Source organism: Saccostrea echinata, unplaced genomic scaffold (assembly GCF_033153115.1).
Source record: "Saccostrea echinata isolate AGI-Se365-2 ecotype Australia unplaced genomic scaffold, CSIRO_AGI_Sech_v1 ptg000054l, whole genome shotgun sequence".
In the NCBI taxonomy this organism is placed as follows: Eukaryota; Metazoa; Mollusca; class Bivalvia; order Ostreida; family Ostreidae; genus Saccostrea; species Saccostrea echinata.
Window position 1 is genome coordinate 41,905,504 of NW_026889803.1, and position 26,034 is coordinate 41,931,537.

Below are 26,034 nucleotides of genomic sequence, written 5' to 3' on the forward strand. Positions count from 1 at the left end.
AGTTGACATGGTCAAATTAGCATGAACTCACGCGCATGCACGTGCGCTCTCCTCTGATTGGCTGATACAAAAATCTCAATAATTTCCTTGTTTTTTGACGAAATACTTTGAAATTTAAAATATAAGTATATATTATAAGGTGCTACAACATGTTACATAGGAAATCTCTTGAAACCACGCGCAGGCAGGTGTGCTGCAATCTGATTGGCTGAGACTTTAAATGTCTATAACTCATTTGGTTTTCAACAAAACATGATGGAATTTACGACATGGATATGCTCATAGGGCTCCTACATTATGATACTATCAAAATTGAATGCAAGGCCATGCATGCGCGTATGCTGAATTCTGATTGGCTAATACTTAAAGGGTTACATCTCTCTTGTTTTTCAATGAAATTCTTTAATATTTAACACAAATGTATGTATTGTGAGACACTATAAGAAAATTAATGTGAAAAATGTAGAAGCAAGCACATGCGCTGAAATTTGATTGGCTAATACCCATATGGCTATATCGGAGTAGTTTTCCAATGAAATACCCTTATAAATAAAGTGTCCATCTATACTACAAAAGTATAGTCTAATTTATTGAAGCTTGTAGGGAATGGGGCATCATAAGGAATTGGGGAGCTGTTTGGGGAACATCTGTAACGGTTCCCGTTACAATTAGCACTAGTTACTATTATGTCTTCCACAAGAGGTAGACGTATTGGCTGTTCGTCTAATTTGAATCTAATTTTTATGTGTTCAAACTAATCTTACTATTGCTGCGCGTGACCTAAAAATGTGTATTGATCTTGATTCAATATCATATCTAAAGGTCAAAGTTACCGTACATTGTCATTGTAAAATAATGTCTTAAGTATGACTAGAGTATACATTTTGTAATTTTGTTGCTATAACGACTTAGAAGTGTGTCATAATCTAAACATAAAATCTTATATTTCAAGGTCATAAATGTGACCAGGAATGAGGAAACATTTGGTTTTTTTGCACAAAGAAATCTACAAACTTCTCAGAAATGAGTTATTTTTCAAAAATATTAATATAACCCCTAGATTTCTTAACTACAAAACCGTGCATTTAAAAAAATGTATTTTGAAAATCTTGCAAGCACGTTTTCAGATACAAATGAAATTGGATATAATATGATTTATTAACAATCAATTGTTATACAATTATATACATTCAATACAAATGCTGAAACCATTACTAATGCAAATGTAAATCACACAAAACAAGACAAAAATAAAATCATATACATGTATTGCATATTCATGAGCAGGTAGATTAATATCACAGCTGTATGATCACCTTACATTTCCTATATATAAACTGAAACTAAAATCAAGATTTGTGAAACGGAGGAGTCATTTCCGTTTATCCTCTGTTGTCTATATCAGTTTTGTTTAAAAAAAAATGGGAGCAATGTCATATCGTAAATTTTGAGTTTATCAGGTGACAGTAAATACGTAATTTACAAGATGACAATAACATGTGCATATTTGGCGGCCTTCATTGATGATATCATAGTACATGCATTAATAGTAAAAAAAAAAAGGTAATAATAAAAATAGGAGCAACGTTAAAAGCTCTTCAAATGAAAATATTTACTTTTATTTTTATTTTGTACAGTGTACGCCATTGATTTCAAACTTGAACGAAAAAAACTGCATTTATAAATCTTTCACATAAATTTTTGAAACCGTTTCAATCAAACTTGCTCTGCTCCAACTTTAAATAACAAAGATCTATCCCATAAAAAATATGAAATCATCAAATTAATTTGGAATTTTACAATGGATGCATCATTGTAGACTACCACACTGAACACTTCTTAGCTGCGTTCATAAAACTCGTCTTTGGACAGTTAAACGCTCTCGAGAAATCTTCAGAATTCTGTAATGTACCGATCACTCTGTTGAGAGAAAGAGAGAATGATGCATAAGTTATCACAGGGTTTTGAAACAATCTGAGCAAAAACCGGTGTATGAAGGGGCCTAAAAAGCCGCCATCAATTCCTCTTCAAACTCTCAAAAATTTAGGATTTATCCGAAAAAGCTATGAAAAGTTTCCTCAGTCACTAGGCAAAATATTGTTAATTTTTGTTTGATTTAAAAATTCCGCACTATATGTCTCAAATATTATTTGAAAATGATTTATTGTGGAACTTTTTAAATGTAGTTGACCTGATTGAACTCGGAGGTTACTAGCTGGTGAAATTGAATCTGATCTCTCTAGACGGACGTTCAACAGTCATTCAAATACCTTCTGCCTTTTGACTGAAATAACTTTTGATGAATTTTCCTGATAAATACTTAAGTTTTATGAATTTGAAGACAGCCACTGAGGGATTTATGGCGGCTTATAATGACACCTCTCCCCTACTTTATAGTGTGTCAAGATTTCAAGATTCAGAGTTATCTTTCTTTGCACCCTACCTGAATCTGCCTGGGCTGTGCACGCCTGTCAAGATGCGGTTAATAGCCGACTCTCGACGCATATTTCCACACCAAACCTTTTAAGTAGCAAAATAAGAAACATTAACGTACTGAATGATTATTTCTTGCACTTCGTGTTGCTAAAATTGGCCCGAGCGCATTATGCATGATCTTTTAACTTTTATACTCATGTACATTTTTTTTTTCAAAAATAACATTTCAAGACTGAAATTTTCGCTCATTTACTACTTCATATTTAAGAAGTTAGTGCGACAAAATAACTACAGGCCCGTAGAACGTGGGGGGAGGGAGGGGGCTCTAGCACTCGCTGAATTTTAATAGATAAGTCAATGGGAACATCTGATAGAGTGACCAAATGGAGTATTAATACAGTAAGAATTTTAAAATCTGATTCAAGTTATTTTCGTGCACTTTCGTTATGAACATACAATGTATATAGAAGATTCGGGGCATATTATATAGTTTTTGCTCTGTCCGTCTGTCTGTCTTTTTGTCTGTTTATCTGTTTGTCCGCAAAACTTTAACCTTACCCAAAACTTTTGATTGGTTGGAGGTATGGCTTTCATATTTCACATTTATATTCCTTGTGACAACATTCCTTGGGTATCAACATTTCTGACATCTTGACTTTGAGACACAGGCACTTGTTTCGGTAATAAATTTTTAACCCATAGTATAATAATAACACAAGGTATCCAACTCCGAATTACACGGAGTATACCCCCTCCCCCAGAACCGCTATCATTTACACTTTCAAAGGAAATACACTGACAAACTGTTTATACCTATGTTTTCTACGATAATTTATCTACACAACCATATATGGCATGCTTGTCTTTATTTTCTTTAGTCTCCGTAAACAGCGTCAAAACTCTGCTCGTCGAGTGGAAAAGTCGAATTCAACCATGAAATGGTATGAGCTAATCCCGCACAGAGATTTTGATTGGCTAAAAATCTGTTTCTAAAATTACATCGGATAAACATCGTAATGTTTTCAGGGAAAATCAGAAGTAAACAAGTTCTATTTACTCATGCAATATTTAAACACTGGAATTGTATTTTTTAACCCACTCATTTTTAAATTTTGTTCTCTGTGCGGGATTAGCACATACCATTTCATGGTTGAATCCGACTTTTCCACACGGCGAGTAGAGTTCTGACGCTGTTTACGGAGACTAAAGAAAATAAAGACAAGCATGCCATATATGGTTGTGTATATAAATTATCGTAGAAAACATAGGTATAAACAGTTTGTCAGTGTTTTTCCTCTGAAAGTGTAAATGAGTGCGGTTCTGGGGGAGGGGGGTACTCCGTGTAATTCGGAGTTAGATACCTTGTGTTATTATTATACTATGGGTTAAAAATTTATTACCGAAACAAGTGCCTGTGCTTTGAGATCGGGGTTTGACCCACTTTCGCAAAATTTTACCAAACTTTTACCGTGGTCATAACTTTTGGACTGTTGGTGCTAGGGCTTTCATACTTCACATGTGTATTCCTTGTGACAAGACCTTCCCTTGGGTACCAAAAATTTTGACCCTTTGAACTTGATCTTTGAGTTTTACCTACTTTTAAAAAACTTTAACCTTGGCCATAACTTTTAAACTGTAGGTGCTATGGCTTTCATATTTTATCGGTGTATTCCTTGTGACAACATTCCCTTTGGCAGCATTCATTTTGACCCTTTGACTTTGACCTTAGAGTTTGATCTAAAATTCTTTAACCTTGGCCATAACTATTGAACGGTTGGTGCTAGGGCTTTCATATTTCACAGGTGTATATATTGTGACAAGACCTTTCATTGGGTACCAACAATTTTGATCTCTTGACCTTGGAGTTTGACTTGCATTTGAGAAACTCTCACCTTCGTCATATTTCACAGGTGTATATATTGTGGCAAGACCTTTCATTGGGGACCAACAATTTTGATCTCTTGACCTTGGAGTTTGACTTGCATTTGAGAAACTCTCATATTTCACAGGTGTATATATTGTGACAAGACCTTTCATTGGGTACCAACAATTTTGATCTCTTGACCTTGGAGTTTGACTTGCATTTGAGGAACTCTCACCTTCGTCATGGGCTGCTGTATGGGGGCACAGTGTTTCACAAACACATCTTGTTTTTAGTAGTCCCCTACACCTTTTCGTCTTTTAGTCCGAGTAAGAATTTAATTTGACAATGATAGTTTTTTTGTTGATTTATTGCAGTTGTTGTGTTTAAAAAATTAAACAGGTATAAAACATGCAATAATAAAATACATGTACCCCAATGTTACATAATCTGGGAAATATAATGAAACATTTTCTCCGTACCAACAACTACTATGCTGGCGTTATCAAAAGTAAATTAAAAGGTACAAGTTTTTGCTCGATAAATCGAGATTCCAAAGAAAGAAATATTAGTAACCCAGTCGATAGAAAAAAAGCAAATAAACTGTTTACTATCCCTAACTGATATTGTATATTGCTAAGAAACAAGCTATTTACCTGTGCAAAGTTAATGAAGAATATTTGGTCGTGTGTATACTTGACTCCGGGTAATTGTTCCTCCTCCATTCCTCTTGTTTCTACCCATCTTCTGTAAGCCTGCAAATAAACACAGTTTCAATAAAACCATTCTATAGTAGTTCTAAACTACTAAAAAACAAGAAACATTTACTGAAATAATTGGCAAATCCAAAATTTTGCAAATGTGCTGTTGTTTTTCATTTAAATTCTGCATTATAATTTGACAGAAATATGTCGGCGTGATTAAATCGGAACACTTACAATTTGATTTAATTAATGTTCTCTGTAAAGGTTTTCAAAGATATTTTTTTTTTTAAATCACGATTTTACATCATCATTGAGCATATATTTATAAATATACAATATGTATCTATCTGTAAAATATAAAATACAGCTCCACAGAAACAAAACGTCCTTTAAAATTTTGATATTTAAGTGGACCGCCTCCTTGCAACATCTAAGAGCTCTATAAGGAAACCAATACATCGTAAAATTCACCATTAATGTGTTACCGATAGAACAGTATCGGGTCAAAAGGACTTCAATCTATAGTGTTACCAAAATAATGACTGTCGTGGGATTCTCCAATTTTATCTATTTTTATAATTATTCGGTATATGTTTGAGTCCAAATATTCATATAGTTGAAGACGTACAGGTTTCTGATAACCTATGTGATATATGTAGGTTCCATAATATAGGTGATTTACTGCAAGTTATTTACTAGAGTCCCGTACTCTTTTTAAGAATCACCGTGTGGGAGTGAAACATAGCGATGAGAGAGAATCAGTTCCGGGAAAATATGTACAAGGGTAGAACTTTAAAGAAATTGGCATCCATCGACTTTGAACTCACTAATAGATACAGCATCTCACATTTGAATCCCTGAATTGTTTTCGAATTACCTGGTAATGCTTGTACCAATCTTACCCTATAGCTTTCCTTTAACCCTCCGTTATCTGCAATGTTTTCTCCAAGAGTATTGATACCATTCATCTAAAACCATAAGAATACCTGTAAACTGTGTCATTGTTATTTTGGAGTAGTTAATACAAAAATTAGAGAAGTTAATGTTTGGTTGAAGGACTGACCTTCATCCCGTCAGCCTCAGGGACAGAGAAGTTACCGTACTGGTCAACTAGACACTGGGCCTGTTTCTTAAAAGTCTGTATCACTTCATCTGTCCACCATTGTTTGAGATTGCCATCTTTGTCATATTGCCGCCCTTCAGAATGTGTGTTAAGTTAAATAGATTTTAACATGAACATGTACTCACTAGAAAATTGGTAAATTCTACTTTCTCCGGCAGATCCCATACCTCTGTCATCAAAGCCGTGAGTGATCTCGTGTCCTATCACAACACCGATACCTCCATAATTCATAGATCTAAAAAACAATACAAAGGTAAATATAAATTAATGTATTCGCATTTGAATTATTTTTATAAAGTAGTTCAAATCATTCTTGTGTTAATCTCCCAAAAGCTTCAAACACATTTTGCAAAATACTAGTATGAGAACTTCAGGTCAGAAAATTACTCATTTAGTCAGAAAAATTACTCACTTAGTCTGTGAACTGGAAAAGAATGGAGGCTGTAAAATTCCTGCTGGAAACACTGAAATAGATTAATTTATACAATTCTTTTGGTATGTAGTTCTACTGGTTTAGTGAGATATATTTTGGTATTTTAATATTTTTTTTAAAACTTAAATGAATACAAAAAAGAGTAGGAGAAGTGTTTTTTTTAAAATAATTTGTCAATCGGATTATATTATTTATCGTAATCCAACAAAAACAAGAGACCAATGACCCTTGATGGTCATCTGAGTATCATGTGTTTCTCAGTCTATGACTATGACTTTACTGAAACCCTGGTCTCATGTACAAAAAAATACTGATGGGAACTTTTAAATGATTTTCATATTCATTCAGCTTCTCTCCTGGATGTTCAAGAGTAAAGAAAATAAGGTACACTTTAATAGACTTATTAACTGTAAAGAAACTTTAATTTCCGAACGAAAAATAAAAGTAACATTCGAGAGCTTCTTTTCTGTGTCTGTAATTGTCACTCTCGCTTCCAGCTTCACTCTTGGCTAGCAGTCTAGACTTTGAAGGGGAGGGGGATTGCGTAAGTCATCTTTGCCAAACATAACCTCTCCATAAAAAGACCCATGTGATCCAGATATCCTCCTCGAGGTGGTAGATGGAAGATGGTACCCTACGGCCCCAACGAAAACCACAGACTAAGCTCCCAGATATGATACATGGTATGCCATGCCCACCATTGTTTTGACACGCCCTAATGCCTGCAAAGCAAACCTAGTCCCCAGTTACGGGTGAAATAAGGATCACAAGCCGTGCAGGGCAACCCAACTAGAAGAGGAAAACTTGGTATAAAAACCTGGACAGTTCTGTAGGTCGTTTACAAGGGATTGTGATCATCTATAAAATATATATACATGATACGAACAAAACCTTCAAATCAATTTGGTGTTTTGAGATTTTGAATCATTTTTAGTATGGAATCTTGTACTGAGAACAGATGTCCTAACTATACTGTTTGTGCTAGCCGGCCCTTAGAATATTTGTTTTACACCATAAGAATTGTATTTTTGTATGCCGTTCATTCTTGTAAAGACACGGAAGTTTGAAAATATGATCTGAAGCAATTTTAACTGCGTCTTATATTAATAAGGGTCGACGATTCTTGCCTGAATAGGTCAACTTAAACTGAGAAAGACGACTATAATCTGTGTCATCTGATACAGAATTCCAATCCTTTATATCGATGTCATGAGATCGGATCCTTATTCAAGCCTCTAAATTTTTTTAGTTAAATTTAAAACTTAAGGATCTACGACGTATTTAAAGTGATATATTTAGGAGATGCAAACATTTTTTTCTTGTTATGTTGTAAAATATTACGTCGTTTGAACGAGAAATTATGTTCTTCGCAGAAGTTATCTTGTTTGCACGACTCAACACGTTCACTCAACTTAGGCGAAAAAAATATGTCATGTAATGAAATGTTAGGATAACGAACAGTGATTGATCTAAAAGAAAAAACACCTACAAAGATACAAATCTGTAAACAGGGCATAAAACACTTGACCCCTGAAAATTCCAGAGGTGGGATCAGGTGCCTAGGAGGAGTAAGCATCACCTGTCGACCAGTCACACCCGCCGTAAGCCCTATGTATTGATCAGGTGTACGGAGTTATACTTAGTCAAATTTAGTATTAAAACAAAGGCCTAGCAATTTATATGAATCATGTCAGTCAAAATACGTCCCAATGACAGGCTGTATTTGCTAACAAGATCATTATGACTTCCATAGAATTTACAAAATGCTGACTTTAAACGAGATTGCTGAAATCCCTGAAACATAAACTTATCCGTCAGTAGCCTGTCTCAAATTAAAAAATGATCGTTCTCAGAGCATCAAAGTATCGAATAAGCTGGGGGACATAAACACCATATTCAGGTGAAAGTGGGATATTACTCTGTAAATAAGGGACATGAACATTGATTGGACATTGATGGATGGACATTGACATGTACAATGATGGAAAGGTTGAAGTCATCCTGTGTGTGCTACCTGGCCCTTATCGTCTCTAGTCAGTAATACATCCAAATATGAAACATATGTGACAGAATCTGTGGTATCTTTAATTTCGAGTTCACTGGGATATATAGAGTCGAATATGAATGAAAGTAGCTATACATTGTAAATTGATAAAACGCCGTCGATATATCTGAATGTCGAGTTGAAGTCCATAGCAAGTGGTTTTTTTTCTTAGGAAGAAGTTTTTTTAAAATAAATTCTGCTTCACAGGAATATAAAAACAGGTAGACTACTAAAGGAGCACAATTATTCCAACAGATTATTGGAAGACCTGGTCTCCAAAGACTACATTGATAGTGTCTTGTCTATGTGGAACTCCAGTGTCCTTTTAATATCAATCTCAGAGTCCTTTTGTGTAGAATTAGAGTGATTTTTTTTTTTTTTTTACAAATTAATTTGTTGATGACCAATGACAACGTTTGAAAATTTCCGAGTTCCATTTTTATTGAAGAAGTTGTTTATGATATCAAAAGCACACTTTTTTAGTTTTCCGTGAGGAAGTGTAGAAAAGTCATATGTTTTGATGATACTGACTTTTGAAAAAAAAAAGATTTTAAAGTTCTTTGGAGTTTTTAAGAATCCACATTTGATTTATACTACTTCTCGAATATGTATGCAGTAACCCAGTGCATCTGAAGTTTTTCCTTTACAGTAACTAATATTTTTGTGAGGAGTAAAGAGAGGGGCTTGGTAGGGCAGTTGCTGGAACGGCAATATATCTTTGTATGGATATTTATGTATCTTACAAATGATGTAATAAGTCATGCGAACGAGATATTATGTTGTGCGAACGAGATACTAAGTCGTGCAAACGAGATAATAAGTCGTGAAAATGACATAATATCTCGTGCGAACGACATAACATCTCATACTAACGACATAATAAGTCGCGAGTCTGTCAATGAGCTTAAGCCCACTATTAGTGTTTGTGTTCAGTATGAAAAAAGAACAAAATACATCTTGAAATGCTTGCTAGTTTCAACAACATATAACATTTAAGGACCTGTCACAGTAAGAAAAACAATTTTGTTTATTTTTTTGTTTTTGTGTTTTTGTTTGTTTGTTTGTTTTTTGTTTGTTTGATTTTTTTTCTTTTGTATTATATTTTTTGTAACGATGGCTGTTACCAAACCATTTGAAGCATCGATCAATAATTGTTATATATACATTCTTAGAATTATGACATTGAATAATACAACAAAAGGTGATTGTTTTAAAATCTTCTGACCATTTTTTCTTATTTTACTGATTGATTGTATATTGTTTAACGTCCCATTCGAGAAGTTTTCACTCATACAGAGACGTCACCGTATGCCGGTGAAGGGCTTCAAATTTAGACCTATACTCGGCACTCAGGGCCATTGAGCAGTGAGGGTTCTTTATCGTGCCAACGCCCACCGTGACACGGGACCTCGGTTTTTAAGGTCTTAACCCGTGACTTTCACTTCTAGTGCCGGGCGCTTGGCGAAGGAACAGTACATCTTAGATTTGAACGAGAATCAAACCCGGGCCTCCCGATCACGAAGCGAGCGCCCTACCACTAGGCTACCGTGACCGGTCTCTTATTTTACTGAAATATTCTAAGGAAAACAAAATGTAATAAACTGCAATTATTACATTTTGCGTTATTACATTTTGAATAAAACAATTAAACGAAATATTACATATTTTTTTTTAGATTAAGACTATTGATTGTGTGAAACTGTTCTAGAAAATAAACCAGTAATATAGGCCAATAAACAGAAATCTATACAGTTTGCGTTGAGGTAAAAATTTAATAATGCACAAATGTTACCTATTTCCTTACTAAAAGACAAGGTAATATCTGTTGTCCCCTAAAACTGCAGTTACATGTATTTTTCGAGGCGTATAGTAAATATATAAAAACTGTAAGATGGACTTTTGAAAAAAAAATTCAGACAGAAAGACACACAGGATGAAACTCCACCTCTCAGTGGACAGAATGGTGACTGAAAGGTCTGGAAAGGTGACTGAATGGCAGAGCTCTACCATTCAGTCACATTTCAGTAATCTATCAGTCATCTTTCAGTTAACTGAATGGCAAAGTTTCACTCTATGGCAGGCAAATGACAGAGGTTTAAAATTATAAACTCTTCTGGTTTACCATCATGAGCTTTATGTATACACTTACTGATTCGACATCATGAGAGCTTTATGTATACACTTACTGATTCACCATCATGAGAGCTTTATGTATACACTTACTGATTCGCTGACATGAGAGCTTTATGTATACACTTACTGATTCACCATCATTAGAGCTTTATGTATACACTTACTGATTCACCATAATGAGAGCTTTATGTATACACTTACTGATTCACCATCATGAGAGCTTTATGTATACACTTACTGATTCGCTGACATGAGAGCTTTATGTATACACTTACAGATTTGCTGACATGAGAGCTTTATGTATACACTTACTGATTCACCATCATGAGAGCTTTATGTATACACTTACTGATTCACCATCATGAGAGCTTTATGTATACACTTACTGATTCACCATTATTAGAGCTTTATGTATACACTTACTGATTCACCATCATGAGAGCTTTATGTATACACTTACTGATTCACCATTATGAGAGCTTTATGTATACACTTACTGATTCACCATCATGAGAGCTTTATGTATACACTTACTGATTCACCATTATGAGAGCTTTATGTATACACTTACTGATTCACCATCATGAGAGCTTTATGTATACACTTACTGATTCACCATCATGAGAGCTTTATGTATACACTTACTGATTCACCATCATGAGAGCTTTATGTATACACTTACTGATTCGCCATTATGAGAGCTTTATGTATACACTTACTGATTCCCCATCATGAGAGCTTTATGTATACACTTACTGATTCACCATCATGAGAGCTTTATGTATACACTTACTGATTCACCATAATGAGAGCTTTATGTATACACTTACTGATTCACCATTATTAGAGCTTTATGTATACACTTACTGATTCGATTGAGAACACTGTTGTAATAAGCATTCACTGTGGCGGGAGCTGTACCCCATCTGAAAAAATATTAATTAATGACAGCACGACAAGACACCAAGTGCTATAAAGACCAACAACAGTAAAGTCGGAGCTTTTTAATGTTTTGTAATACTCACTCATTTTTGTCCACTTCAAATCGAAGGTAGCGCAAGGAGTCAATCGAGGACCTTCGCAAGTTTGACAACACATTTTCAAAATATGTATTTGCCTCTGCCGTATACTGTAATTATTATCAGATTTTTATAAATAGCATCTTTGGAATTTTTTTCTTGAAGAAACCATTATTAATCATGTGTGTATGTAGTCATATTTATAGAACTTCTTAAACACTCACATTTTCGTAGTACTCGTCTAACGCAGTCGAATTTAAGATGAAGTCCTGATACCCAATCTTTTCTTGTATGTATTTTGCCTAAAAAAAATTACGCAAAAAGATAAGCTTACTTATGAACACCTACCCGGTATACAAGAACAAAAATTCAAAAATGCTATCAGGAGAACTAAATTAATTTGGCTTAAATAAATCATGATTTTTGTTCTAAATATCTTAAAAGTTAAATTAAAATGAAAACCTTTTCTTTAGCAAGTCCTCTAGTTGTATCATCCATCCACGTGTTTTCATCCACAAGTTCTCCAAAGGCTGCTCTCAGGTTATGGATCATATCCAAGGTCTAGGAAAATATTAAATCTAAGCTTTCGATGTGAATTAAACATTATTATTTGTTTCTTTTAAAATTAAACAATTCAAAAACTAAGATATTTGAATTACCTCTTGCTTTGCATTTTCATCGAAGGCTTCTTTAACAAAAAGACGGCCAAGGGATAGACCGTAGTAAGTGTTGACGTAGGAGGCGCAGGTCCGCCATCTTGCTCTTGAAGTCGAGGTTCCATATAAAGCCTTAAATGCCAAAGTTCTTTTTAATGGAATGCATCAAAGACACGGAGAGTGACATTTAATAAGAATTACTTATAAGGCAGACAGATGAACAGATGAGACACACTTTTGCATGGAAAAAAGTCCTGGCCTCTGGTTTTCGACCAGTAAAGCTAAGTAAGGGAATTACTAGTAGTCTAATCCGACCATAAGATAATCATCATTTGTCTAACACAATCAAAAGATGATTAGAATTAGTGTGTCATTCTTAGGTTTATCAGGATCATATCTCTCTCATTCATTTATAAGCTACTGTGAAATTATTACAAGTAATTTTCACGGGTAGTTAATTTTTACCCTTGTTTCTCGTGGTTTGAAGAGACCCATGAAATCATGTCCTCCAAAATACAAATACAAAAAAATCAAAGAGTAGTATCATGTTTGTCTACCAACCACGAAATTCAATCCTCTGGAATCATTTTTTTCCACGAATGAAAATTTGACTCCAAGAAAATAAGTGATATTACAGTTTTCAGAATTATTTATGAGATTATCAAAATTAGTCTAATTCATTCATTTGATTACCAGAATTGGTCTAACTCATAAGATGGTCAGAATTAATCTAACAGAATAACTATTAATTTTTTATTCGATGATTGGAATACATTAAGAACAAGTCATTCATTCATACGAAAATAAAAGTTAGGTCAACTCATTTAAATGATGAGAAGAACTAGTCTAACTCATTCATAAGATGATAAAAATTTGTCTATTCATTCATAAGATAATCAGCATTAGTCCATAGACAGAAAATCTTTCCAAGAAGGAGAAGAAATTCTCCCAAAAATAAAATTGATGGGATATCCAAATTAAAATCGAGTCTCTCTTTGGAAACCTTTCTCGAACTGACAAAACCATTTTTTCAATGGACATAATTGTCTGCACTCCAAAATTTTAAGTGGAGAGTTCGAAAGTTCTTAGAATTTGTATCATCGACATGCATAAGGTAATCAAAATTAGTTTAAATGCATGCAGGAGATAATCAGAATTAGTTTAACTCGTTCATAAGATATCAGAATTACTCCAACTTGTTCATAAGATGATCAGAACTACATGTAGTTCAATTGATCATAATTAAATAACTCGTTCATAAGATGATCAGAATTATTTAAACTCATTTTGAGTTAATGAGAATTAACCCTTACCTTATTATACTCGGTCACCAAGTCTTGAAATTTCTGACCCAAATTATTTATTCTGTTTTTCATGATACGCCAAACAAGGTAATTTGAGATGGTTCTGAAAAATATTGAATGCTTTCTTCTTAACCAAAACCTCACAAAAGAAATACATGTAGTTTTGTCTTGAGACACATTTACAGTAAATACAACTGATGTACTTTCTTTAAAGGTTATTGATAGCTAGTTAAAAATGTTTTCCTTTCTTGTTTTTTTCCAAATCTAAGATATGATCTCCTTATGGAGAGATGGTATTTTTTGTAATAAAAAGGGATTTTGAGATCAAGATGTGGTTGGATAAGAGAGATCAATTTAAATGTCACTACACCTTTGAATTGAAAAAAGTGATCCCTAAGTGCCGCTCTGCTCTGCAGGCAACACAAAAAAGGTCCTTTATTTGATTTTGTGTAAAACAGTAAATACAGAGTATCACACAAAAACATCGTTTCAGTGCAAAAGACTTACATAACTTTTTATATACCTGTGTGAATACTTTTCCAGAACTTCAAACATTTTTGAGAAGTATGGAATGGCCCTGACAATAATGGTCTCATTGGGAGGAATAAAAACATCAACTCCTTCAATGTTCATCACACGTGTTATAAATTCATCCCAGTTAAACTTGGCCTATCAAAGAATAAAACACCGCATTTATGTCAATGGTATTGGTATTTTTAAGATAACAATCATACTTGTACATATGTTAGAATTAAAAGTAAGATTTCCTCTAGTTTTAAGTATGACATTTTTCACTTTTCTGTGACGTACCCCAGCTGGTACTGTGTAGTTAGTTTTCAGTTTCTGCATTTCTATTGGATTGTACAGAGCAAAGCTGTCTCTCCTGTCCTCATCTCTCATAGAAATCTGAAGTAAGAAAAACAAGCGAATGAAGCAGTATGTATCTGAAAAAAGATAGACACAATTAGTCTAGAGGAATGATTAACCGTTATAAAAGACATGTTTTTCTTTTATACAGTTTTCACTGCTAAAACACTCATACTGCTATACTTATGATATATAATTACTGTTATTCTTCATTTTTACTCACCTAAATCCAACGCCAAAGGGTTTTTTATCAAAGAAAATTTGGCCAAAATCTCTAACCTGACAATAGCATTTTATCAGCCAACCATATATTCATACATTTGAAATGATATGCTCTCTCTCTCTCTCTCTCTCTCATTTAGCCATGATTGTAATATTACATTTGCGATGTCAGTTTCCAGTTTGATAACTTCTTCCATATCTTGAGCGGCGGTGGATGGATCAGCATGAAACTCTTCCGCCACAGCTTGCGCAAGCGCCTTGTAGGCCCGCACCATAGTGTCATTTAAGCCGTTAAGATAGTACTTCCGTCCAGGCATTCCAAAATCCGGTTGATCCAACTGCAACACATATCATTTACAAGCATCACTATAAGAAAAGGGGCTGTTATGAGACTTTTTTTCACTTAGACAAGCAAATGATGGGGACGTCAATTTATTCTTGTGCAATCGTAGCAACTCAAAGTGCCGAATATTTGGATTAATGACACTTGCTACAAACAAAAGGTTGGATGCATGAATATATAAATTTATTCATTTAACTTATAAAACATAGATTAACTAAGTATCTATTTTCATGTTTGTTTGTTTTTTTAAAGTTTGTTTGTAGCAAGTGACCTTTATTAGATTCTTGATAATAATTATGAAAAGAAGATGTTATATATCATCATATGTTTAGCAATTTAAAAAAAAAACAACTCACAAATATGACTCTTGCTGATGAGTTTTTGGAGTCCGTGTACACATATAAATTAATTAGTGGTTTGTTGTTATAACGTATGAGATTTAACAAAAGTGTTGTCAGGTTGTAGTCCGACTCATTCCAGTTTCCGCCCTTGTTGTTTCCTAAGACAGGCCAGCCGCCAAGTTCCTTCAGCAGGTCAAAGGATGGTTCAATACCACGACTGTCTATGTAAGCTGAAGCAGAATAACCATTCTGATTGTATTGAAGTTCCCTATTTATTTAATTTTTAAAAAATCTAATAGTTGAAAACATCCATAAATTAAAACGTCATGTATGTATTTCGCTGAACATAAGCATTTTAAGTAACGCGAGGAAAAGAGAGGTCCATGGGTATGATGACTTTGTCATGCTAAAACTTTCAAAGGTCTAAATGTGAAGTCCTGCACCGGTATATGTTGACGTCTAGAGTATATGAATGAAAAGTTAAACAACATAAAATCGATCAATCAATCACGCTAAATCAATCTCGGTCTCACTTAACTCTGAAAATATGAACTCATATATCAATAATTATACAGTTTTACAGTTGAATTTTCATTACCAAGTTAAGTAAAGTTTATTTAGTGTAGCATAGAAGATTTTTGAAGGTATAATGCATGTCAAATATATACGACCAACTTAGCTCCGACCTTAACTAAGCTTGGACTTCGAGTCTTTGGGACACAAAATTTCTCAATTAAGGAATGGAAAAATTCACTCATACATGCAATTTGCTTGCTTGCTTAATGTTTAGTAATAAAGAAATTTTTCAAAGGTATGTTAATGCATTTTCAATACATGACCACATTAGGTCCACAAAAGAGTTCAACCCAGGAGACATAAATTTCATAATTTTGATAAAAGTCTAAATTTTCCTGAGATTTCCGCAAAAGATGCATGTCTGTCCGTCTGTCGTCACTTTAATGTGACACAATAACTTGAGTGCCTTTCAATCATTTAACTTTTGGAGGATGGTAAGAGGAAGACACCTGCCAGGTTTTTCCTTTTGGTCATTCGGTCAAGCCATTAAAGTTATCTTAATTATTACACCATAATATAATTACTTGCGTAATTTTTGTCATACAGACTTCAAACTTACAATATGAATAGAAAATTATTAGACAAAACTTAGAGAGTTTCTACAATGACTTGGTCAAAGGTGTTAAGTCAAAACTCGAGATTATTAATATGTTTAGTCACTCGTTTGGGATACAGTGATTTCAGCTTCTACACTTTTGGAACCTGGTAGAAAAGTTTTCTATACTAGGCTCATAATTTTATTTATCAGTGTTTCAAAAGCTACTAAACAGGAATGTATGGATTTTTGTTTGAAATTTAGTGCCAGGAAAAACAAACATCAGAATACGATTCTTTTCATGTAATGTCAAGTCCATGTGCTACTTTTCTCTTCCTTTATTACGGTATATAATACAAACCAGATTTTAACAAATTTTTGGTTTGTACTTATATTTCCTTTTTCGGTAATGTGCAATGATGGGTATTTGTCATTTATCTTATAAACTATTCAATCTGACCTCATATAGATAATCAGACAGACTGTATTATACCCTTTAGTTGATAAACTACTGGTCGGCTATACTGTGTTAAGTTCCATTTGGCAGATACATGTTATTGTACTATATATATATGCTAACATACTTTGGTTGATACAAGACTTGTACAGGTTCTTGGCATGGCTAACAGACTCCGGGTCTCTCGATGATCCAGGTTGCTCCAGTACGACTAACGAATACAATGAAACACTCAGGTTTTTATTCATGAACAATAAAAGACATACAAAATTATACAACCTAAAATGAAATGTACATATTCTTTTTTTTCTCAATTCAGAATGATTTTTTTTTTCCATTACAATAGATTCTGATTTGAAAGATTTTATATTTTACGAAAGAAATATCTTTCGGGTTCATCAATGCAGTTGTTTCTCAATATGCTCAGTGGAGAGCCATTTACAATTACTTTTTGTTATGGTTTCTTAAGTACAAGATTTTCTCCATCATTTTAAGCCTATGTCATCCAATTGTTATACCATAGACTTCCCCTATATGTTAAGACAGAACCGTCGTCCTTTAGAAGTTTTTATGGCCTATTTTACATATTTGAATTGGTTTCATTTAAACTTATTAAATTGGTTTATCATTAATCAACCTTACAGGAAAGAAAGACTATATTGTTTCTAACATGAATCAGGTCCGTGTATTTTATGCTGATAACCTTTTGGTCCTTTCTTAGCGCTGCAAACTTTGACTACTGTGTGTTTAAGGTGACCTTGGGTATATCATGTCTTTGATGCATTTTGGTTCACACAGAGACATCGACCTACTTTTCATTATGACTTCCACGTCTTCTCGAACAACACCAAACATATCGTAGCTGGACCGATCCTCTGGAATGACATTCTTCTTCATCCACGTCCCACAAGCAAATTCGTAGAAGTCGTCACATGGTTGGACTTTAGTGTTTAAAGAGCCGAGAAGTCGAGAGGCTGAAACAAGCGTCAAATACAAGTTATGTTTCTAAAATCCTCATTATTATATTTAACAAATCATATTCAATTTTGTCAAAATAATACTTATGACTGTTTAAAACCACAAGAATAATAAAACAAACAATTCTGAATTATGCATGTTTCTTTCAGATGAAATATATAATAAAGATTATATATATATATATATATATATATATATATATATATATATATATATATATATATATATATATATATATATATATATATATAGTATATATATATAGTAGACAATTTTCTCGGATCAACGTGTATTCCTTACACGTTGAACGGATTCTGTTGGAATATAAATTATATCTTCAGTAAATAAATATTAAGCACTGGCAACAACAACTGTTATATTGCTTTATAGTACGACCAAGAGCCATTTATAGAGACATGGAGTGGCATGTTACATGTATGAAACCGCGAGTAACCAGGGACAAAAACAGGGTACACTATAGATTGTACCTTGAGCTATTTTCGTACAAGTGGAATCTACAGAAGTATAAATTATATCTTTTTTTGTAAAACTTTTTTATTTGCCAGTGAGATACTTAATAGTTTGTTTCATATTTTTTTAAGTCTCCAATAAATCCAACTGCAACTCATGTCGACTGAACAGCAATAATTAGCTACCAAATATATACTTGCTAATTGCTGTTTTCATGTCCCCGTATCAAAGATTCGGGGGTATATAGTTTTTGCCCTGTCTGTCCGTCTCTCTGTCTGTTTGTCCGCAAAAACTTTAACATTGCTCATAACTTTTGATTGGTTGAAGCTATGGCTTTCATATTTCACATGTGTATTCCTTGTGACCTTTCTTTGGGAACCATCATATTTGACCTTTTGACCTTGACCTTGGAGTTTGACCTAGTTTTACAAAATTTTACCCAACTCTAACCTTGGCCATAACTTTTGAAAAGTTGGTGCTAGGGCTTTCATACCTCAAATGTCCTTGTGACAAGACCTTCCTTTGGATACCAACAACTTTGACCTTGACCTACAAGTTTGACCTACTTTAACATTAGACATATCTTTTGAACGGTTGGTGCTACGGCTTTCATTCTTCACATATGTAATCCTTGTGACAAGACCTTCCTTTGGATACAAACAACTTTGACCCTTTGACCTTGGAGTTTGACCCACTTTTGGAAAACTTTAACCTTGGCCTTAACTTTTGAAAAGTTGGTACTAGGGCTTTCATTTTTCATATGTAAATCCTTGTGACAAGCCCTTCCTTTAGGTACCAACAATTATAGCCCATTGACCTGACCTTGACCTTGGAGTTTGACCTACTTTTGGAAAACTTTAACCTTGGCCATTTCTTTTGAACATTTGGTTCTAGGGCTTTCATACTTCACATATGCAATCCTTCTGACAAGACCTTACTTTGGATACCAACAACTTTGACCCTTTGACGTGACTTTGGAGTTTAACCTACTTTTGAAAAACTTAAACCTTGGCCATATCTTTTAAACGGTTGGTGCTAGGGCTTTCATATTTCACATGTGTATTTCTTGTAAGAAGGCCTTTCCTTGGGCACCTTTAATTTTGACCATTTGACCTTGATGTTTGACTTACTTTTGAAAAAAAATTAACCTTTTCTATATCTTCTCAAAGGTTGCTGCTAGGGCTTTCATATTTCATAGGTATATTCCTCGATACAAGACCTTACTCTGGGTACCAGCATATTCGATTTGCATTTGAGAAAGTTTAACCTTCGCTATAAGTTGCGTTAACGCTAGATGGTACAATGTACAGGAAGACGAACACGAGTTATCTTTCATAAACACGAGTTACCGTGTTGCCATACTGGGGCATCAGTGTTTCACAAACACATCTTGTTTTTTAGACTGATGAGTGGAAAATGATTTACATGTAATATTAAAATTATCAAAAACTTACCGGCTATCGAACATTCGGGAGTGAGACAAATGTTATCTGAAATATAAAAGTAAATGTCATAAAATAATTGATGACGTAATAACTGCCATTTTTACCTGATTGATTTGTTAATTGTTTAATGTTATTGTTATAAGAACACAGATTTATTTAGCAGTAAATTATTTATATAACATCAGAACATTTTGCAACCGATGCTGATAAAAAAGAATATCCAGCAGGCACTATGTAGTTAACACGTGTACTAAGTTTATTTGCTCAGTTGGGCTTCAGTTATAGGGCACAAAACTCGTCATTCAACACGAATAAATGGACATGTAGCATTAAAAATATATATATTAACTCAAAGCACTTGGTCTTACATCTAATTTGTTTAATTAATTTTTATCCAATTCAAATTGTCTTCAAGAGACTGGTAGTAATGATAGGACAAAATTATAAATATGTCTATACAGTAAGCAATAAAGTAAAAAAGTTATTCTTACAATTTGTGTCATTGATTCTAGTACCATTATGAGGCGTAAAAAATTAGGAATGCAGGAGTGAAAAATGAAAATGACCAAAGTCAATTTAGAAAAAGGGATTATAAAATAAAATCCTTCGGTGTCCAAGACATTCTTATCGACATTCAGTTTTAAAGTGCAAGTGTTTATATACTTATATAATTATATACTTACACAATTGTACTTGAATTTTGTTTTCATAACTCATATATCTCGTATTAGATTATTCATAATACACCGAGTGTAGAATATGAGGCATTTTTAAAACAATTTGAACATTTCAAGGCTTTAGAAATCAAAATAAGAACGCCAATTCGACACTTAGGTATATCGACAACGTTTATTCAATTAAATGTTCATTTTCATTCTTACGTTTATTCGATATATCCCTTTGAAATCGAAATAAAAGACACCACAGAATCTCACACATCTGTTTCATATCTGGATGTTTTTACTAGAGACAGACATTAATGGCAAACTAACAACAAAACTTTATGATAAACGTGATTACTTCAACTTTTCTATTATTTATGTAGCCATGTACCATTATCACCTGCTTATGAAGTTTATGACTCCAAGTTGATTCGATACACAAGAATATGTCCTACGTACAAACAGTTTCTAAACGAGGCAAGTTATTGACAAAAAAGTTGATGATACAAAGATGCCAGTCTCAGAATAATAGTCTCGTTTAAAGTCAACATTTCGCAAATTCTATAGTTGATACAATGACCTTATTGGCAAATACAATCTATCGCTAAAGCTGAACACTACTCGTAAAAGGCATTGTCCGCCATATTTCTCTTCCATCGGCGCTATCCCAACAACCCCTATATAAGCCATAGACCTCTTAACCGTTCAACGTATTTCGCTGTAGAGATCTCATCTGAGAAGGCCGGTACACACGGTAAGGCTTGCCTTATAAGTCTAAACCTTACGTTTAGCAGGACGTACGGCTCTCGCGTCCAAACTCTAAGGCAAGACTTACAAGATTATAAACAACATTTCCATAAATCCACGTCTTTTTTAGCCGTAAACAGTGCGCATCATTAAAACAGAAGCATATATTACTAGCTAGGACTTTGGAATAATTGTACCGACCAGTGCATTCACACTTCTTAAAAGAGAGTTGGTTGTACAAAAGCATTTGCGGATATTTTCTTTATCTTATTCGAATATACTTTATGTGTTTCCTTCAATCTACCCACGTGTTTGATAAAAATAGATTGAACAGTAGGTTATTGAATTTTATTGGTTGAGAGGAACATGACAGCTAAGTCTTGTATTAAGAAATAGAGCAGTGCTCTATTCGAAAGTCAGACCTGTAAGGCTCGAAAAACCGTGTATTAAAGGTGTACACACGGTAAGGCAAGAACTTAAGTTCCATGACTTATAAGGCAAGCCTTACCGTGTGTACCGGCCCTTACGAATAGAGCACTGCTCTATTTCTTAATACAAGACTTAGTCTTCTCAACCAATGAAAACGATTCGCCCAAGTGTCAGTCTATTTTTTATCAAACCATACACGTGGGTAGATTGAAGTGAACACAAAGTATTTTCGAATAAGATATAAATAAATATATACACAAATGCTTCTGTTCGACCTCCTCCTCTTTTTAAAAAGTATGAATGCACTTGTCGGTAAAATTGTTACAAAGCCCTAGTAATTTTTTCCTCTATTTTAATGACCGAATGCACTGTTTATGGCTGAAAAACTCGAGGAATTTATGGAAATGTTTATAATCCTGTAAGTTTTGCCTTAGCATGTGGACATGAAAGCCGTACGGCCTGCAGAACTTAAGGTTTTAGACTTATAAGGCAAGCTTTACCGTGTGTACCGGCCCTTACATTGCCGTGTTATTCGGTCGCGATGAAATTATCAAATTTTACGCACTTTTTCCGAGCCAGGGGAAAAAGTAATATCAAATATACAAATCAGTGCATTATTTACAAACAGAAAATGCATAAAAAAAAAAGGAATAAATGCAAAAAATCTAAGACCCCGAAAGGAATACTACACGTCGGCCACGAGTGTCAAGTGTGCAATCGGATGTAACGAAATCGAAGGGTTTACACATATATACCTGTGTGACGGTGCCTATTTATGAGTATTGTTCAGCTTTTAGTCGAATGTTGACTGATCAATGCTGTTTTTCATACAAATTGTTAGCCTATTATTTTCGCACTGAATTGTCTACGTTTTCTTTTTTTCGTTTGCCCGATCACGCCAAGAAGCACACGGCGGGTGTGACCGGTCGACAGGTGATGTGTACTCCTCCATGGCACCTGATCCCACCTCTGATGTTTTTTAGAGGTCCGTATTTGCTCTGCTCAAAATTTGTACTGTTTCAATGGACTTTTGAGCTTGATAACTGTTCGTTATCTTTATATTTCATCTAGAAAATTTTATAGATTTTATCTTTCAACACCAGTGATTAAGCATTTCATATGAATAATTTTACAGCAAAGCAATTCAGACTCATTCAAACATTTTGACCAAACTTACGACAAAACTAAGAATTCAAAGAACTGCTATCAAGTATAATTCTATTTTAAAAAAAAAAAAAAACTTAAAAAAAAAAAACTTTATCCAAATTATGCATTAACACATATATATCATGTAGCGAATGTGAACTCTGAGAGGTAAGTAACAACTAAATAATAACAGTGCATTTAATTTTGAGTTGGGCAGTCATAAGATGAAATAATTTATGTATTTTTGATACATGTACTTTTTGGTCTTTAATTTGCAAGGACATTCATTTGTCTAGTTTCTTTGTTCAATTGATCACACAATTCTATTTTCATCTTACACGATTTTAAATACTTTGCATTAAGCTCTTATATCTTTTGCATTTCGTTGTTTTGTGTCGAAGAAGAAGGGTGTGAAGATTTTATTCCATATGTATATTACAAACACACTCCTTAACTTGGACAAGTAGAATAATTTTACTGATATAAACGTGGAAACAAGTTGGTCAGTGGGGGCAGTGAGATATTGTCATTAGTTCAAAGTAAAACCGTCTGTTTACGACAGGGTATTATCTCAGAAAGCACAGAACAGATTTTCACACCTGTGAATTATGCTGTTTCTATGAGCTACAACGATTTCAAAATGCTTTCTATAAGGTAGTACATGTATTATAGAACTTTCTTGTTATTTACTCAAGATAAGAGATGATAAAATCAGAATCATTATAAACAGTTTTTGCCCCTTTTATAAATAGATGCAAACATATATTCCCATATATCCAAGATAAAGAAAACAAATAAAAAAAATGATTTTATATATATATATATATATATATATATATATATATATATATATATATATATATATATATATATATATATATATATATATATATATAACGTTGAAATCGTTTGATGCTGTTATGGGAAGATTTGAAAGAGACATCTCAGATCTGCTACTACTACCAGGACTCGATGCTTATCTCACTGAGAAAGGGACAACTCAGAGGACCCTGCTTCTGCTCAACAAGATAAAAATATGACCATGACCTTTGCATATGGCCGTAGGAACCCCGGGGGGGGGGCGTGCCCCCAAATAAATTTGCCGATATATAGAGTACTATAGAAAACATAACTACTATATGCTTGTGCCCCCCCCCCCCTCAAATAAAGACGTCTGATGACCTTTTTTTGTTTGCTTGTCAAGGAATTTTTGGTTGTTGATAGTGCTCCCCAACTGAAAATGTATGGCTGTGCGCCCCCCCCCCCCAACTGAAATTGCTTCCTACGGACCTGCTTTGAACTGCAGTGATTGATCAAGATCACTGCTGGCCTTTTAAAACATTAAAATTAAATTTAGCCAAATGATGCATTATCAGACACGCATATAAATTGGGTACATTAGTGTAAAGTGAATATAATTGTGAGACTGTGACAAGATGAAGGGAAAAAAATCACATACGGAATTGAGACAATTTGTTGACCCTCAGCTTTTAAATACTGTCCTTTGGTCAGTCTAATACTGTATAACTTAAGTCTGACTGCGATTGAGCAACTGGGAAAGAAATCTTTGTATGGGCATCTGCACAAAGATCTGCTTTGTGTATACCGTGACATTAGAAAAGGAAACTTTATTAATATATTTTTAAGGTATGTCTCCTGAGAGAGAGAGAGAGGGGGGTGAAAATAATGCTACAGTTAGCAAACTGATAGAAATAAATTGTTCTGAAAATAATGAAATGTCAATGGACTCGAACATATCAATGTTAAACGCCTATCACTAAAGCAATGTGCTTTTAAGAAATTCTGGTCATGTAGTTTGAGTTACCCTACCTGAAGTGCTAGCACCAGTTCCGCCTGCAGAGTTTATAGTTTCGTCTTTACTGTTGTTAATGTACAGTACAATAAACACAACACAAACAACCAAGACCGCAACACTAAATAATATAAGAAACTTCTCTAGGTTTGTTTGTATGCCTTTCTTCTTGAAACTGCAAAACAAAATTGAGGTTAAAAAAAGAAAATGAGTATTATATCATGCCTCGTATATATAGTATCAATTCTACTACTGAAAACAAGAAATAGGACATTTTAAAAAAAAATTACATGCACTGGTAAAAAAAGCTCTAAAACGTAGATACGGAATTCCTATGTATCTTTCGCGTAAAATTTAATAAAAGAAGGCAGTTTAAGTGCGTCAGAGGCTCTTGTTCCTCATTCATCTCTGGCTCAATTTATAAATAAGATAAACATCAATATGTTAATTGGCAATCTAATTGGCCATTATACGTCTTCAGTATGTACACGTGTTTGAGATGAATCTGATGGTCAGTTTACATGTACTTTGGAAAATTAATACATTTACCATGCATATGCATGTACATATATATCTATATAAATAAAATCATTTTACATATTAAATTCAAGTCACATCTTGAAGACATTACTGGTAATGTCAAAGACGGTACATAAATTAATAAAACACTAAAAGGGTCGAATTTTTATGAGGACTGACTTACACAAGAACAACACATTTATAGAAATATTATTCATAAAAGTACAAATTCTCGCTTCAGTGCATAATAGCTTTTTTTTACTTCTGGATGATTTGTTTATAAGTAATTTAAAAAACGCATTCCGCTAAATGCGCATTTTTCATGTCTTATTCAACTTAAACAAAAATTATATTGCTGACATAGTTTCTACATTTTCTGTAAATTATTTTTGAGGTTTTAATATTTTTAAGATTCATTTTATAGCAAAAACTGTGTTTATGAGACCTTGACAAAATCAAGCCTAGTAATAAATACTGTTTAAAGACGCTTACCTTAATTGTGCATCTTGTACGTCTAATTTCGTATCACCGTTGGATTGTTTTCCATTTTGCATTATGCCGTTTTAATTTTTTCCGCTCTCTTTTGATTTTCAAAGCAATTACTGCTCTCTCAGATCTTTGGGGGTAACAAAGATACCCCCTGGGCTCTTCTTGTAGATTCTAGCAACGCTATCACCTGACGGTCAGTAAACGAGATATCTTAATTCTACTGATACCTTGTTGCGCCCTCTCTTAAAATCGGCGACATACAAATTGGTACAAGTAGAGCT

At 33.8% G+C, this 26,034-nt stretch overlaps 1 protein-coding gene across 1 annotated transcript; it reads right to left on the reverse strand.

Annotated features, from left to right (window-relative positions):
* Positions 1-1,139: 1,139 nt before the first annotated feature.
* LOC133172638 (neprilysin-like) lies at positions 1,140-26,034 on the reverse strand. Its single transcript, XM_061307578.1, has 22 exons — positions 25,757-26,034; positions 24,763-24,920; positions 19,958-19,993; positions 17,867-18,028; positions 17,182-17,265; positions 15,502-15,716; positions 14,961-15,140; positions 14,524-14,619; positions 14,237-14,382; positions 13,723-13,816; positions 12,413-12,541; positions 12,216-12,314; positions 11,978-12,055; positions 11,760-11,863; positions 11,602-11,660; positions 6,537-6,588; positions 6,292-6,359; positions 6,065-6,198; positions 5,904-5,969; positions 4,954-5,052; positions 2,444-2,520; positions 1,140-1,920 (listed from the first exon to the last, which is right to left on the reverse strand). Exons 1-22 carry the CDS (start codon positions 25,816-25,818, stop codon positions 1,821-1,823), a joined length of 2,298 nt encoding a protein of 765 aa, XP_061163562.1. The 5' UTR covers positions 25,819-26,034; the 3' UTR covers positions 1,140-1,820.

Excerpts from the sequence above, each read along its gene's own strand:
- LOC133172638 (XM_061307578.1), bottom strand. The coding sequence starts at position 25,818 with ATGCAAAATGGAAAACAATCCAACGGTGATACGAAATTAGACGTACAA. Across the intron at positions 13,817-14,236 it reads CTGGAAAAGTATTCACACAG|AACCATCTCAAATTACCTTG; the intron begins GTATATAAAAAG and ends AATATTTTTCAG. Across the intron at positions 5,053-5,903 it reads GGTTAAAGGAAAGCTATAGG|GCTTACAGAAGATGGGTAGA; the intron begins GTAAGATTGGTA and ends GTTTATTTGCAG.